The sequence below is a fragment of the Cryptomeria japonica genome, chromosome 10 (genome assembly GCF_030272615.1).
Source record: "Cryptomeria japonica chromosome 10, Sugi_1.0, whole genome shotgun sequence".
Classification (NCBI taxonomy): Eukaryota; Viridiplantae; Streptophyta; class Pinopsida; order Cupressales; family Cupressaceae; genus Cryptomeria; species Cryptomeria japonica.
The window spans coordinates 533,055,730-533,072,959 of record NC_081414.1 but is presented as its reverse complement, the minus strand read 5'-3'; the positions used below and the strand labels follow the sequence as shown (position 1 = coordinate 533,072,959).

The 17,230-nt window shown below is 32.8% G+C and overlaps 1 protein-coding gene across 5 annotated transcripts in view; it reads left to right on the top strand.

Moving 5' to 3' along the window:
- Nucleotides 1–507: 507 nt before the first annotated feature.
- The window catches only part of LOC131060791 (uncharacterized), a 56,022-nt gene continuing 39,299 nt past the window's right edge, over nt 508–17,230 (top strand). Inside the window, exons 1-2 of one of the 5 annotated variants that reach the window (XM_059213544.1) lie at nt 508–1,133; nt 1,286–1,354. In XM_059213544.1, coding sequence (XP_059069527.1) covers nt 920–1,133; nt 1,286–1,354 — 283 coding nt within the window. In that variant the 5' untranslated portion in view covers nt 508–919. Of the gene's footprint in view, nt 1,139–1,276; nt 1,355–17,230 lie in introns of all 5 variants that reach the window. The other 4 variants (XM_057994191.2, XM_057994190.2, XR_009110442.2 and 1 more) reach the window with 4 other exon arrangements.

Here is a 17,230-nt window from a genome sequence, read left to right as displayed (position 1 = left end):
ACAAAAAATGAATAAAACCATATATATATACTATACCTAATTTCCAATGTTTTGTGACTTAAAAGTGATCTCACCAAAATCTTAAACATCTTTAGAAGAGATGAAATGATTCTATTATCAAAAAAATGAATACAATCACCCATATGTACTATACCTAATTCCCAATGTTCTGTGGCTTACAATTGATCTCCAAAAAAAATAAAATCTTAAACCTATTTAGAAGAAACAAAATGATTTTGTTATGGATAAAAAAGATTGCAAATATATCAATTCTTCTCCTTAATGTTGTATATCCCGATTATTCCCCTATTTTAACGTCAGGAGTGACGACAGATCGAAAAGTCATCCCTCGGCCTCCTGGGTGGTAATAAAATTAACACACAAATTATGGGCGTAACTGTATAAGCATAACGTGTCATCATAGAATTTTCCAATTGCGGGACATTTGGTCCTACAACTCTCCGCCACTCTCCAAGTGTCTCTTCCCGAAACGTCCATCTTCGATCTTTCAACTGCAAATTCCTAATTAAACTCCGAGCCTTTCTGCATTTCTTAATTTCCGATGATTCTGAGGTGAACACAGTGTAAAGATATGGCATATGATTTGAGCGTGGACGAATTACAGAGACGTGAATGGCGCAGAAAGAGAAAGGAGGAGTTGGACCCCATTCATTCCTGCTGGTACGATCTGTGACAAGATGGAAATCTGACTCCATTCATTCACATCGGCTAACCCTTCCAAAATCAAAGAGCCAAGGGCCGGTACTCGCATTGGAGAGATATTAGGGATTCTCGTGGTGAAAACAGACTCTTCCTTATCTTTTCATGTCTTGTCCTGTCGTACGAGGTACCTCTCTATTACAGACAAAACCCTAAAAGTCCCGCCTTTGCGAAATTGGGGACCTCTTCACCAATCTTTATGTCGTCTTTCATTTTCCTGCTACAGCGCAAGCAAAGTAAAGAGCTGGACAGACATATGTCTGTACTGAGAAAGAGGAAACGTCTTTTTATGGCGCACTATGGATCCAGAATTTTTGTTTCAGTACTGTCACAAATTTTTCTCACGCGTAACGTGGCGCCGTTTAAAGCGACTCAAGCTTCAGTCCCCCACAGAAACCAACGCGCCATGCCATGTAAGGTACCTACTATTATTATTATTATACCTATTCCTTTTCCCTTTACCTTTGCCTACCTCACTCTGCAGTGTTCAAAAAAGTCTACCGTTTCTATTTCGTTCCAACCTTACTGAACTCCTATTTAACAACATTTTCCCTAGGGACCGAAGTAACGATGAAAACGAGGACGCGAGGCCGAAGCAGCATGGAAAGAGAAGAAATCAGATACACTGCTAAAGGTAAGCTCAAAAGATCTTTCTTTGCCTCTGTGTTCTGCTTTTTTTACTACTATTTTGTTTATAAATGTCTTGTAGAAATCTTTTCTATTTTGCACCACTCTTTGAATGCAATCGATCAAGAACAAACTCTTTCTTCGTCATCAATGAATGCCATTGCCATTTCTCACAAATTCATCTCTGACACTGGAAAATGCAGATAAACAACATTAGTTTTACATGTCTTAGCAAATTCTTTTAGCGATAGTGAATGAATGGAACATTGTATATTTGATTCGTAGCTTCGCCTTTTGCCTTCTTTCTCTCAGTATTTTAGGTCATCACAGACGCATTTTCACTACTCATACAATCCCCTTTCTGTGAAAAGGCTACAACTTCACACACTCCTTAAATGGAAGGGCTCAAATTATTTCATTCTCTTCTCTTTTCTTTTCTTTTCTTTTTGTGGTTATCATTAGGTTGCATGGTTTCTGAACATCTGCCTTAGGATATATGTTTCGTTATGTAGTTAATTAATGTTCGAATTAAACGTAGTCAGCACCATAAAAGTCACCATTGCAACAGTATTAGCATATTAATCAAAGAGACCAAATACAATTTGGAAACGTCCCTCTATTTTTAGATAGTGATATTTGTTAGAAAATAATGACAAGTGAGTTTAAAATATCGGATGCGTCACAACTCCATGTTTGTTTATTTTATCTATTTATTTTAATACCCTTTCAATATCAATAATGTAAAACCTTCATAAAGAGAGCATCTGTCATAAGTCTTAAACAGAAAATTATTAGTTCCAAGAAAAATCTGAATTTACGTATTAAGAGCCATCATAGTTCCATATTAATTTATTGATAATTGAGTCAAAATACAATTTGGAAAAACTATCTAGGAAAGAGATTCAAGACGTACATGTAAAAGAAATATCATTGTTTAACATTTTTCTTAAAGTTTTTTTGTGTGCCTTTAATTTTTAGTCTTGCTTAATTTTTTTAATTTTTTAATTTATTTTTTAATAGAAAATGAACAATCTAAATTAAGTCTATATTTTTCTTATCTACACTTAATATATTGATATAAATATATTTATTATATAGATTAGATTTACATTATTCTAATAGCTTTGTAGAAGAAAATAAAGAAGGTCTCTAATATTTATAATGTGTTCATAAAGTAAGTGGCATTGTAGATATAGGATTTGATTATGCAAATTAATATATGTATGCTTTAAAATATGCTGAAATTGAATATATGATAAAATGTAAGTTTTATATACCTTAAACCATTGGAAAGTGAACATCGCTTAAGTTAAAGTTACACTAAAAACTTATAATCAAGTTTATACTAAATGTTATACTAGAGAGAAGAGATGACTATGATTAGAGAAACATAGAGTCTCATATAGTCTCTTTATGGTGATATTGTCAAATGGTGTGATCTTGTCTCAAATTTTGTGAATCTTGTCTCAAATTTTGTGATTGGATTTAGTGCATTATTAGGTCTTCAATACTTGTAAGACCTATTCACAAAACATTACTCTAAGTAAGAAAAAAAAGTGATAAAAAGGAGTATTGTGGGATTGTTATGCAATAGTTATAAGACTAGGTATTTCTTAATCAAGGCTATTGAATTTTGATTAAATTTCCAAAAGAGATAATTAGGCAAGGATGAATATCAATATAGGATGATCATGAATGCCACTAAGCTGATTCCTAAGCTTGTGTATTTTATTATGTGACTTGATGAGTGGTTATACATGGAGTGTACTTTAAAAATGGATGTCACTTGATTGCTTGTTGCAAGATTGAGTGTTGTTGATGCATGATTGAGAGGTCATTGAGGATAAGTGTAACTACACATGGAGAAAATATTGTAAGATCTTGCAAATGTTATTGATCATTATGTGATGATGTGATCTTATTAGAGTGTCTTGGGAGGATGCCTTTAAATTTAAATTTCGAATTAAAATGTGAGATGCTAAATTCTTTTTTAATTTTGAAATGTCGGTTTCGAATTTGAGGGTAAGTAAAAAGATGATAGCTATAGGAAATAAATCAATTTAGAGTCAAACCCTAGATGAAGCATAAAACTTGCATAAGGAGCAATCAACTCTAGAAAATTATTTTAAAATCATAAGCATACATATCTAAGACAAACAAAATCCTAAAGAATAGTCATGTAAGTTATAAGTTCACTAATTCTTTTATAAGAAAATAAATAACATCTACAAATATCTAGAATGTGTAAAATCAATAAAATTAATTAAAAGTAAGTGGCTTATAGGCATATGAGTTGAATATCTTAATCGACTATCATAAGCTAATAAGATTAAACATATATTGAAATGTAAGTGAGAAGGTAACTTGTGGTTTCTTTTACCCTAAACTAGTGGAAATTAAACTCTAAATGATATCATATTGTGACATAAACCCATAACTAAGAATTTTATACTAAATTCTGCAATGTGTATGATCAAATTCTAATCTTGAGAGTTAAATAGTAAAATTTCATAATTATATATCACTATATGGTGCTAATTTCATGTACGAATTTCTACAACTTCACGAATAATTTATGATTTCAAGGATGGATTTATCCTTATGGAATTTCTTTTGTTTCATATTTATCTAATTATGGTGGGAGTGAATTCTTCCAAGACATACTAAAAATATTTCTAATGTGCTTCTAGTTATTAGTATAATTTAATTTATCTATTAATATTTATAGAAGATTAAAATTGGTTGAAGGGCTAAAGAAAATATATGTTAAAAGATAGAGAGATAAAAATAAATAAAGTTATTATATATATATATATATATATATATATATATATATATATATATATATATATATATATATATATATATATATATATATATATATATATATATATATATATATATATATATATATATATATATATATATATATATATATAATGACAATACTTGAAAGATTAAGGTGGCATTTTTAACATTATGACTCAAAATTTGTTTAATGGTCATGAGACTATAAGAGTTTACTTGAAAGATTAAGGTGGCATTTTTAACATTATGACTCAAAATTTGTTTAATGGTCATGAGACTATAAGAGTTACTATGTTTATGATGTTCGTATATATCTACAATGTGAACTTAGAAGTTGATTAGAGGGCTCTTCATATTGAAGTAGTAAAGCTAGAACTAAGAAAGAAGCAATGTAGTGTGAACCCCTCTAGTAGACATGACTATTGAAAGTTGTTGAGATGAATGTCACAAACATCTCAAAAAAGAAGACAGAAAATAAAATTTTGTCCTCAGAAGCCATGAGAGCTTATGAAGAACCAAATAAATATTTGAATAAAAAAAAAGTATACTCTAATTTCATAATAGGTTGGGCATCTAATAAAATATTTTCCTTGGTCTTTGGTTTCAATAGGCATATCTAGAAAATGAGGCCTAGGTCAAGGTGAAACTAATGGGACAAAACTATGAGTTGTTTAAGAGGAACCCATAGGCTACAAGATAGTTGGAGTTTGGAAGACCTTGGGGGGAGGGGAAAGATGAGTTTGTAACTAAGATAAAGATATAGATTTAAGTACAATGATTAAGGTTTGAAGAGTATCTTTGTAGGTGAAATCCATGTGGACTAGAGTTATGCTTTGTAGACATTAGTATTTTTTCCCTTGTGTATCTTCCCATGGAGAGATCAAGAGAATGTAGTGAAGGATCTATAATGGTCTAGCCTATTAATATCATGATTAATATGGTGCAAGAAAGAGGAAGCTCTTATAAACAAGACTCAAGATTGTGATTTGCTAGAGTCAGAGGATTTAAGAGAAATACATTGTTACCTAAGGTTGTCAATTTAGGAGGTGGTCATTACTCTTGAATTGACTTTTGTATACAACCACCATATAGAACAATACCAAAATAATAGAATAGTTATACCAAATTATGCAAAGATGATGCCTATAGGGATCAATCTTTTAGCACAAATATGCTTAGATAGCATTGTAAACAATACTTTCTCTATTTTACTTTGATTCATAGCTTGAAAGTGTAGGCCCCAAATCTCACACCCATATAAGAGCGTAGTCACATGATCATTAAGTGAAATATGTAGATCAATGTCTTAATGTTATAGCATTAAACTTGAAATCATCACTTTTGAAGTACAGTAAGAGTAGTATATCCCTTCCTTAGCCTTGATATAACATTTAGAGTTTAGCTAAAGACTGAGATAGAGAAGACGACTCCCAAGTAAACATACGAGGAAAGAACCTCAATCTTCTCATCTCTTTCAAAAATAATTACCTCATCTATATCATTTTTGTAAATGTTGAAAGCCATAACATTTATTCTCCCCAAATTACCTAGAATTGATATTTATCATAAAACAAGGCTAAAATATCAAGTGGTCAATAAAGACACTTTACTGGCGATACATTAAGATAATGCCATCTACAAATAAGACAATAGAAATATAAAATTTGAACAATTCACAATTCTTTGCTTTACAAAAACTATATTTAATATAATATTTCTAGTTTATTGATGTTGAACCTAGAAAACGTAGGAGAGAGTTGATAAGGTCTCTTTTTAACACCCATGATACTCTAAGCATCACTTATTCAATATTCATTGGTTGTACTCTAACAATTATAGATTCATTACATGTCATCATTAAAGGAATCTCTAGAGGTGGAAGACCCAATGCCTTAAGCATGCCCACAAGAGAGTTACATGGGTCTATGTTTGAAATGACTTGCAAAAATCCATAAATAAATTTTTAAGGAAATGTTCACTCTTATTGGTACTACTTTATTTAGATATAATGCTCTTTTGAACATACACCAACGATTACATTCCAAAATCTCATATATAGTAGGACAAATTTTATGTAATAATTCAAATTTAGAATGAGAATGCAAATAATTCGAATAAGTAATTGAAATGAATAAAATAAGAATAAGAAAACATATATGTGTTATCCTATTAAGGGATTATGATGAAGCCTAAAAAGACATTAAATTTTAAATATTTAGAACTAAACAAACTATCTAATGTAAGGTTTGTTTTTCCTAGTTATAAATAAAAAATACCATTATATATCATGGGACCATTGTCTTAGGTATGCTACGTTATAAGCAATACAATATCAGTTGAGTTCGAAATGGAGTTTTAATTATTTAAAAAATAGATAAATATATATAGTTAAGTAAAAGGGTAGAATGGTAATTTTGTGAAGTATAAGAAAATAATGGTATTAGGGTGAGGTAGTCGAAGGCGATAGAGATTTGATTTAATTAATCATATTTATCGTTTCAATAGAAACACAAAAGTGTAAAGAGAAATTGTTTATTGTATTTATTAAGGGCTTTTCAAAATATTTTATCCTCTTGAATAATATTAATGGTGAGATATGTAAATAGAGGGGATAGTTTACTTCCATTTGATTCAAGGCATGCCTTTATGATACACTTGATTTATCCACACAAATATGATTGTTTTTTTTGTTTTTTTTTCACAAAGGTTAACAAAAGAGATCTTTAATTAGATGCATAATAGATAAGTGAAGAACCACAAGGTATAATTTATTTTTATCTTTCAATTTTACATTTCATAATTCTAGATGTTAATCTTACAAAAACTAAATTAATATTCAATATATTTAAATTTTATATTATAGTTCCAACTCTCCCATTAACTAATCATATCTTTTTCTAAACATTTAAAATACATGTATGAAAAATATTACCACTAATAAACTATTTATAGTAAAAATAAAAAAATTAAACATTATTTTTATGATTTACAATATTATTTAAAATTCAAATTTTTAGAAAAATAAAATATATTTTTAATTAATATTTATTGAATTAAAATATTTGTTCTCATGATATCATAGGGCATGTCGTGTTAGCCTCATCTGTGACTTAAAAGAGGGCATGTCGTGTTAGCCTCATCTGTGACTTAAAAGAATTGTCCAAAGCATTGTAGCTTATAAAAAAGTGCAACGGATTTCTACAATCTTGTTTAAATGTCTATTCCTATACAAAACATTCTGTTTTTTTCTAATATTTATATATATTTTTTTACTTTAAAAATTATGACTCAAATATAAGGAAGAATTGTGATTGAATTATAGGTAAAGATTATGGTTGAAGTAGAGGTAAGAAAGGTGAAAATGAGGTGCACATGATTAATGAGTGAGAGAGTCACGCCTATGCCTCCCAAATAATAATGTCTAGGCATTGATAGAATGTTATAGTGGTGGGACAATAATGGGACAATGATAAAAATGGTAAAGGGGTGAGTGGGATGAGGGTGGGAAGAAGACTTCCAATTGATTGTCATCCGGAACAACAGTGAAAAAGGACATGGGAATAGAGGTGAGAAGAAAATGAATGCGTAAATTCAAAATTAGCACTGACGTTGATAGAGAAGGAATTCCAACACTAGTGACAAACTGCTTTCGTGCAATATGCTCTAATAATTTGCTGGTGCAATCAATCATTACAACCCTTCCGCCAACATACAAAATGGTGATGTAGAGTGGCACCACCATGTTCAATATCAAGCCACGCAGAAAGACTAATCCCAATCCATGGTGGGGGATATGTGGCTCTAATTCATCTTTGTAGTCAAACTACTAATGTAACGTGTGATCTTTATTATTCATTTCTCTTACCATATTTTTAACTTTCAGATTCAATTAAAAAGGGGTGCAATGTTTAATTTGATGGTAATGTGTTACTTTCAATTTACTAAACTGGGTGATATTTTAAAAATAATTCTCTTACAATATTTATTTCTTTCAGATTTTATTGAAGAGGTGTGCAGGTCTAAATTTGATGATCTTATAATTATATTTAGTCAATTTTATTATAAAAAATATAATTAAAATTTTAAAATAATATCATATCTGTAATCAATTATCAAATTTATTCTGATTTTTTATACAGCTTCCTAAAACATAAAATATGCTTAATCTAGAGAGTTCACCATCAAATTTAGGCCCTGGTGGGCCTGATGAGTCTGCACCGCTTTTGTAAGCAATAGAAAACCTCTTATTAGGATCCGGGAGCTTGAGTTTTAGCAGAGCTGTGTCAGAGGCTCTCACTTTTATAATAGTTTCAGTGCTAATCTGCATATTCTATATGGGTTTGAATGCATTCTCTACTACTTGAACAGATAACAGTAAGTTTGAACTGATATGGGAATGCTCCAAAAGATTTTGTAGTTTTTTTTTTTTTAAGTTTTATTAATGAATAAGTTGTAAAAATATACCATTATAATACAGTAAATTTTTAAAAAGTTAGGTGGTTTATATGTACAGTATTAAAAGAATGTGTAGTTAATCTTGATAAGAGTTAAAAATTTATTTAGTATAAGAGGTATAACAAATAGTAAATAAATTATTTTGTTTAGATTGTAAAATATTCAACTCTCTTAAAATTCTGAATTCTGAATTCTGAATTCTGAATTCTGAATTGAGAATTGGAGTGATACAATAAGATTGAGTTTATGGTTTAGTTTTGGTAACTTTCAAACTGGAGTGGTTTTCTTGGAGTTGGATAAAGATTGGAATTTCTAGTCACTTCATTGATTCTCTTCATTAGATCACCTTAATTTTTTGTACTAATACCCAGCTAATCTAAAATGTCATCCATCTCTATGTTAGTCTCTAAGATATCATGTAGAATATTGCGAGATTAACAACTTAAAAGAGAGAGATAATAAATCTACCGTTGCAACTCCAAAAGGTTTGGGATTAAAAAATAATGTTGAACATCTTTGTTTCTAGATGAAAAAAAGTATTATCTAACAGCACGATTAAGAGGTGAAATGACAAGAAACATTGATCCATAAAAGGCAGATTTCTAAGTTAGTTTCATACGAAAGGTTGTTGGTAGAGAAAATAACATAGATTTTTAGAGGGATTAGAATGAGTACATAACTAGAACACATATTTGGCAGTCTTTTTTGTTTATAAAAATAGTATTAAGAGAAAGTGTAGTTAGTGATGATAAGAGTTAAAATCTTGAGCTGTCTAAATAATATAATAACAGGGGCAGAATTACCAGTAAATAAATTAACTTTTTCATATTCTAAAAATATTACATTCAACTCTGAATTCAAAATTGGAGTAATAAAGAGAAGATTTAGTTTATGACTTAGTTTTATTAGATCACCCTAATGTTTGCACTAACACCTGACTAATCTAAAATGTCATCCATCTATTTCTTGAGCTTTATGTTAGTATCTAAGATATCATATAGAATATTGCAAGATTGACAACAAAAATAAGAAAGATTCTAAATTTTCTATTGCAACTCCAAGAGGTATGGGGTTAAAAAATAATATTGAACATTTTTGTTTTTAGATGAAAATAAGTACTATCTAAAAACTTGATTAAGAGATGAAATGGTGAGAAGTATTGATCCATAAAAAGGCGGATTTTTAGGTTAGTTTCATATGTAATGTACTTGTAGCAAAAAGAAGATATATTTCTATAGAGAATAAAATGAGTACATAACTATAACACATATTTGATAGTCTTTTTTAGATTGACAGAAATAATATTAAGAGAAAGTGTAGTTAGTGATAATAAGGGTTAAAATTTCAAATTTTCTAAATAATAGAATAATAGTGGCAAGATTATCAGCTGTTAATAAACTGTAAATATGCTTTTGCAAGTATGCTTAACATTCATCTTTGAATTCAGAATTGGAGTGACAAAAACAAGATCGAGTTTATGATTTAGTTTGGGTAATTTCCAAAATGGAGTGATTTTTTCAAAGTTGGATAAAGATTGGAATTCCTAGTCACTTCTTTGATTCTCTTCACTAGATCACCCTAATTCTTTGCACTAACACCTAGCTAATCTAAAATGGCATCCATCTATTTCTTGAGCTCTATGTTTTTTATTAGGGGAAAACAGGTTTTGAAGGGCCCTTGAAACCCTTTACATCATTAGATCAAAAGATAGACATTAGAGAACACCAGAAAAGAAAAAGACAACAGACATAGAAAAGACAGTTGACTGAAAAATATAAAGCCAACAACACAAAGACACAACACAAAGAAACTAAACACCAGACAACAGAAAAAACAGAGAAGAAAAGCCAAGCCTAGGTGAAGTTCTTTATCAACTCGGCAGCTTCCAACTCTAGTTGCTCCATGGTCTCAACAGACCGCTTGATATCATCAATGTCCTTGCTTTGGTTTTGCTTCTTTCTGGTACTCCCGCGTGTTCTTTTTCCAAGACCCACCTCCTTATCTTTAGGGGTACCATCCTTCTCCTCAATAGTGTCCCCAAGGGCCATTTCCCCTTGGACAAGTTCAAGTTTGTTGATAAGGACCTTGATGCTATCAGAGGCAGCCTTTAAAATCTTACAACTCTGCTCCCCAATCTTTTTGAGAGTCTTCTCAATCCCTTCCATCCCTTTTTCAGTTGCCTCAACTCTATCTTCTAGAGTTTGAAAGCTATTGCATTGGGCATTTATGATTTCCTTTGCATTGCTGATAGCTTTAGTAATCTCACTTAAGCAATCAGGTAGAGAGTTGAATTTACCGATGCCAATAGCTTCCAAAGCTTCAAGTTTGCTAGCCTCTTGGACCTGTTTGGCTTTTATGCTTTTTATTTCCTTCTGAACCCAAAGGAAGACCTTATTGAAGTGGTCCATGCCCTTTTTGATACAGAGGTCGAAGTCTAGAGGGGAGCCATCTTGAGCCTTGTCTCCCACATGGTCCAAGTTTACCTCTAGACCCACCTCCTTCCACTTTGTTGTCTTAATTTCCTTCATGGGGGTGTTCTCTCCAAGCCTTTACTGTAATCCTTGGAGCCGGTAGGATGGGGCAAACGGTTCTTAGCTCCCAACTCCTCACCTCTCAGCATCTTCCCCTTTTTCTTCTGGCTTGAGATAATTTGAACCTCCTCATTGTCTATCTCCATGCCATCTTGAGCTCTATGTTAGTGTCTAAGATATCATGTAGAATATTGCAAGATTGGCAACCTAAAAAAGAAAATTAGATAATAATTCTACTATAGCAACTCCAAGAGGTACATGGTTAAAAGATAATGTTGGACATCTTTGTTTCTACATGAAAAGAAGTATTGTCTAACAATATGATTAAGAGGTGAAATGGTAAGAAGTATTGATCCATAAAAGGGTAGTTTCTATGTTAGTTTCAAACGAAGGTAGTTAGTAAAGAAAATAAGATATATTTCAATAGGTGCTATAATGAGTACATAAGTTGAACATGTAGTTGGTAGCCTTGTTTTGGTTTATTTCTAAATAGACAAGATGATGGGGTGGATCTAAGAAAAAAAAAGTGACCACTAGGAGGCAAGTAGTAAAGTAGTTTCTATGCCATAAATTGTGCTTGTTTAGTTGTCTTTGATTTTCAAAGTGCATTCTTTAGCTTAGATCATTTGGTAGAGAACGAGCTTCTCCATGAAGAATTCAATCTCTCATCTTTACTAAATGATATAAGTAATTTCTTGTGCACAACTCCCATTGGAAAATGAATGACATTGTAGCTAATATGTCATCTTCCAATCTTTTAAAAAATTACATCTCATACAAGTTGAGAGCTTAATTTGTAGTTGAGTAGGAATGATGGATTGCAAAATATGGATTATTTACAACAAAGTCTTAAATAGGTTGACATTCATTTTAATACTTCAATCATCCTTCTAGTTTATTTATGAGAGATTCCATTTATACATAAAGGTTTGTGCACCTTTATTGAACAACCTTTTGCCATTATTTGTTAAATGAGAGTAGTGGTTTATCATCTTGCCAAGCCAATTTTTCCACCCCATTGAAGAAGTTGAGAAACTCAAACCCTTATGGAGCGAGTGTTGCCAACATAAATGAGTTTAACAACCTACCAGGCCTTCAAATTACTCCTCAATTATTTTGACACTTGAATATATTCAAGTAAAGTGATAAAAGAAATATGTCTTTCCACCAAATAAAAAATTAGGATTTTGACGTTGTAGCTATTTGAATTTGGAAGTAAATAAGTTCCATCTAGGGAGCTAATACATACAATAATCTAACTAAACTATCCATTTTGTTACCATACCATAAAAATTATTTGTCTATATGTACCAATGATACCTAGTCACCATGTTCTTAAGTTGCATGTAGTGAGACCAAAAAAATACATGCACATCCTTTTTTTATTACCCCATTTGGCCCACAAGAAGCTTATGACAATCTTTGTGAGTTGATGGTAACATGATGGAGAGGTAAGCCAAAATAACAAAATTATATGAATAGCTAATAAAACTTTCTTGGCAACTTAAGTTATAATTTCCATTTAAATAAATCTATTCACATTAAAGGCACCAATTTGTTTTTTAATTTTTGAGATTTTATTTCTACATTACCCTTTATTGAAACTCATGGACCAATGGGGATGCCCAAGTATCTATAAATTGAGCCATAATTAGGTAAATTCCACTGTAGAAGAAGAAGAAATCGCATTGGCTAATAGAAAATTCTATTGAAAACTTGAAACTTTCTTGCCATTGAAAGAAATTTTTTTGTACAAGATGATAATTTGTTTCTCTAATTTTCAATCTATGTAATTTTCACATACCTTTTAAAGAAACTCCTAGATGAAAGGGGGGTACATATTTAGAAATAGATCCATGTTTAAGAAACTTCCATTTTTAAGGGATTTAATATGATGTAGGTCTAGAAACAGTCATAAGATACCATACTTTGTTCATTGATAATTGAGATCGAGAAGCAACACAGCACAAACGTAATATGTATATTTAAAGTATGATATATATCTTATACTCGACTTTGTAAGAATAACATACTGTCATCTACAAAATGGGATTTCAATGCCACAATATTGTTGGGAAATAAAAGTTCATGTTGGCATCATTGGCATTAAGTTGTCATTGATGTCAACTGGTTTGGCAAGGTCACCGATGAGTAAGAAGTGGTGAACTTAATAAGAAAAGTAAGACATGTGATGTCAATCCACCTGTGAGTAAGCAGACAAAAGGAAGGATACCAGTACACATGAGTTGTGTCATCGGACGATAAAGCAAGCTTACCGGTAAGGAATAAACCTGTATGAAGGCTGGCTGTTTGTTTTTGATGAAGAGGTGGAATGTTATTTGAATCACAACAACACCCGGTGAGCAAAGAATGGCATGAAGACATACCGAAAGGCAAGATGTGTTGCCAAGAGGATGTGTTGTCAGTAAGAGTGATTGTTTAGTTTGTTGGTTATACCGGTAAGGTGAATTGAATAGGTAGTCAATCTTGGTCAACAAAGAATGTCAAACCGACATAGCAAACCAAGAAGAGGTGGATATCGACAAAGATGACAACTGGAAGCTAGGTGGTGATATTGCACAGGTCGGTGAAGTATGCATCGACATAACAAGTTAGCATGCAAGTCGACTTTTATGAAGAACCTGCAAGTCATAGAGGATGCCAGAGGATTGCAGCTCGAGGAAGAGAAGCTGGCAAGCGATTGAACTTATCCTGCAAGAAGATTTGATCTTCCTACCCATTTGCTGAAGGAAATAGTCGAGCCATTAATGGCGTATGGCAGAGAAATACAAAAAGGCATGGTGCAGACCTCCAGTTTTACAAAACGCACATTGGAATGTGAGGCGTTGGTGCTGTTAATCGATGACATGAAGATCATCTCCCTGGAAAAGCAGATCGAATCAAATCCAATATGGATCGAGTTGGTGAAGGCAAAATCTAATACGACACTATTTGAATGCAGTTTTTTGGTGGGAACCTTAGATGATAAATATGTGAGCTCGAGACAGAAATTGATGATGCTTGATGTGAAGAAGGAGAGTGAAGAGAGCTTGAGCAAAGAAAAAAAGGATCATCTTCCTTATAATTTATCATAAGAAAGTTGCAGAGTGGTTTTGCAGGCGAACCAGTGAGAGGGTTTAACTCGCAGAGCCATAGTACCCGTAAAACTGTTGCAAGTCTAACCATTAAGCTAACTGGTAAGGTGTGATTGATCAAGAAGGCATCCGAGTGTGACATAGTGTGTTGTGAGGCTGAGAGAGAAAGAAGAAATGCCAAGAATCAGAGAGAGTAATCTGATAACCGATAGTGTGAGATCTAGTGAAGAAGAGAAGGTAGTTAACCGACAAAAATCTATTGATCAAGTGTTGCAGAAGTCATTTGCAACCAGATGCTATAAATGTATCAACATTGTATTTCATTACACATCACCAAGTTGGAGCTTGGTGTAGGGGTTGGTGCCCTAAATCAGTAGGGGTTGGTGCTCCTTGGTTTGGTGCCCTAAATCTTTGTAATCATTATTTAACTTATGAGGTTGGATTGGAGCAGTAGACTCCAACAACATTTCTCACCGAGTTTTTTTTCCATATTGGGTTTTCCTTGTACATCTGGTGTTGTAGGTTGTATTTGTGTGTTTGTCTAATTTGATATTCACATTTGTCTTACCAGTTTGATTGTTTAGTGCTTAGGGTGTTAACTAGTATTCTAAGGTTATTATAAAAAAGAAAAGAATTTAGGAACCACCAATTCACCCCCCTCTCAGTGGTATATTGTATTCAACAATTTGTATCAGAGCTAGGTTCTCAGTTGATTAAAGCTTGGGTAGATTCTGGTCTTAGAACACAATGGCAAGAAATGAGTCTGCCTCCTCAAAAGCCCGTATGTTTGATGGATCTAACTATGCCTTCTAGAGCAAATGATTGGAGACTTATACTTCCTCCCTTGGTTTTGATGTGTGGATGTCTGTTAAGAATGGGTATACTGTCCCTAGCATTCCTCCCACTGATCCGGATGCCAAGGAGTATGAGAATAATGCAAAGGCTAAACATGTTATCTTAAGTGGGTTGTTTGATAATAAGTTTGTCAAGGTCATGCACTGTGCATCAGCCAAGGAGACTTGGGATAAAATCTAGCGATTATTTGAAGAAGATGCAAAAGTCAAAGAGGCCAAGCTGTAAGCACTAAGGGGTCAACTTGAAGGCATCAAGATGAAGGATGAAGAAAAGATTGCAGACTACCTTCATAGATTTGATGAAACTGTGAACACCATCAGAGGACTTGGAGAAGAAATTGTAGATGAGATTCTTGTCAAGAAGGTATTCAGATCTCTCACACCTAAGTATGATACTAAGGTTTTCGCCATAGAAGAAGCCAAGGATCTGAAGATCTTCACAATGGATAAGCTATTTGGCTCACTAACAGCCTATGAAATGAGAACAACTGGTGATGCATCCTCAAGGAAAGAAGCAGCATTCAACTCCACCAAGAAGGGCAAACAAGAGGTTTCTCATAAAGGATCCAGTGAAGACTCTGATGCAAAGGTAGCAAACTTTGTCAGAAAGCTCAAAAAAGGATCCGACAAGTATAAAGGAAAGTTACCACTCAAATATTTCAACTATGGTAAAGTTGGACACTTTGCTACAAAATATCCTTATAACGAAACCGGTGGAGATGAGTTAAGAAGCTTTAGCAGATCTGCTGGTAAAGACAAAGAAAGAAATATCTACCGATAAGGAAGAAGAGGCTACCGGAAGCAGAACAACCTATACACTATTGAGGATGATGCCACGGACGAAGAAAGTGCATCAAAAGATGACTACAATGAGAATGACAGAGAAGTTAATCTCTTTATGGTACTTGATGAACCGATTGGTGAAGATGAGGAAGAAGAAGACATTGAGGCCGAAGTGGATCTAGAAGGTGACCTCATAAGTGCTCTTGAGGAGTTGAGTAAAACAAGAAGAGAACTCAAGAAGTTCAAGCTTGTTGTAGTAGATGAACACGGTCTCTTGAAGCAATCCCTAGATGAGTTCAATCAAGTTATATCTGACTTGAAACTCCAATTGGAAGAAGCCCAAAGGATATGTGAAGTTACATCCTCTGATTCGATGAAGAAGGAAAAGGAGCATCAAGATTTGGAAGCATAAACAATGAAGCTAAGAAAGGAGCTTGAAAAAATAAAGGAAGAAATGAAAGTGAGAAGCAAATACGAAGGCAATGTTGAAGCCTTAGACAAGATGTTGAGTGAACAGAAGCCATCTAAAGATACCGATGGCTTAGGATTTGAAGAAGGTCAAAGTTCAAAAAATAAAAACACATCTGACAAGGAGATACAGTTCACTTTTTCAAATGAAGGTGAAGAGAAGAAGACATTCACGGTAAGCAAGGATACTGGTAAGAAGACATATGCAAATGTTGTTAGAAACCGCCACTCAAATCGATATACACATTCAATGAGCCAGAGGGCACACTCAATGTATCAACATGCAGATCCAAGGAGAAATGCAAGAGTTGATCATGAAGGATTCACTAGAGTCACCAACATGAAAGGAAGATCCCCAGTGAGGCAGTCATTTGCAGGACCAAGGCAACATAACCGGTATGTTCCAAACTTTCATGGTTATTGTTACTGGTGTAACAAATTTGGACATAGAATAGCTGACTGTAGATTAATTAATAAGCCCACTATGAGTTATGAAAGTAAAAATCCATTTAATGCACTTTAGGATATGAATGATGTCTATTATCAGTGCAATGGATTTGGTCATAGGAGTTTTGAATGTAGGAAGAATAAACTGATGGCCTACAATAGTTTCAAAGATTCATCTCTAAATGAAAATGTGAAATGCTATAACTGTCAAGAGTTTGGACATATAGTAAAGTTTTGTAAAAAACAGGAAAATCAAGTAGAAGAGGATGGATCATGATCAAGAACTGGTAGTTAAAATGGAGCACAAAATAGCAGCTAACAAGAAGAAGGAAACCAAACCGATATGGGTTGAGAAAGAAAAGGACAAGGCTGAATCAAGTCTGATAGTGTAGATGACCTTACATGCTGAAAGGAAAAATCTATGGGTTGTAGATAGTGGTTG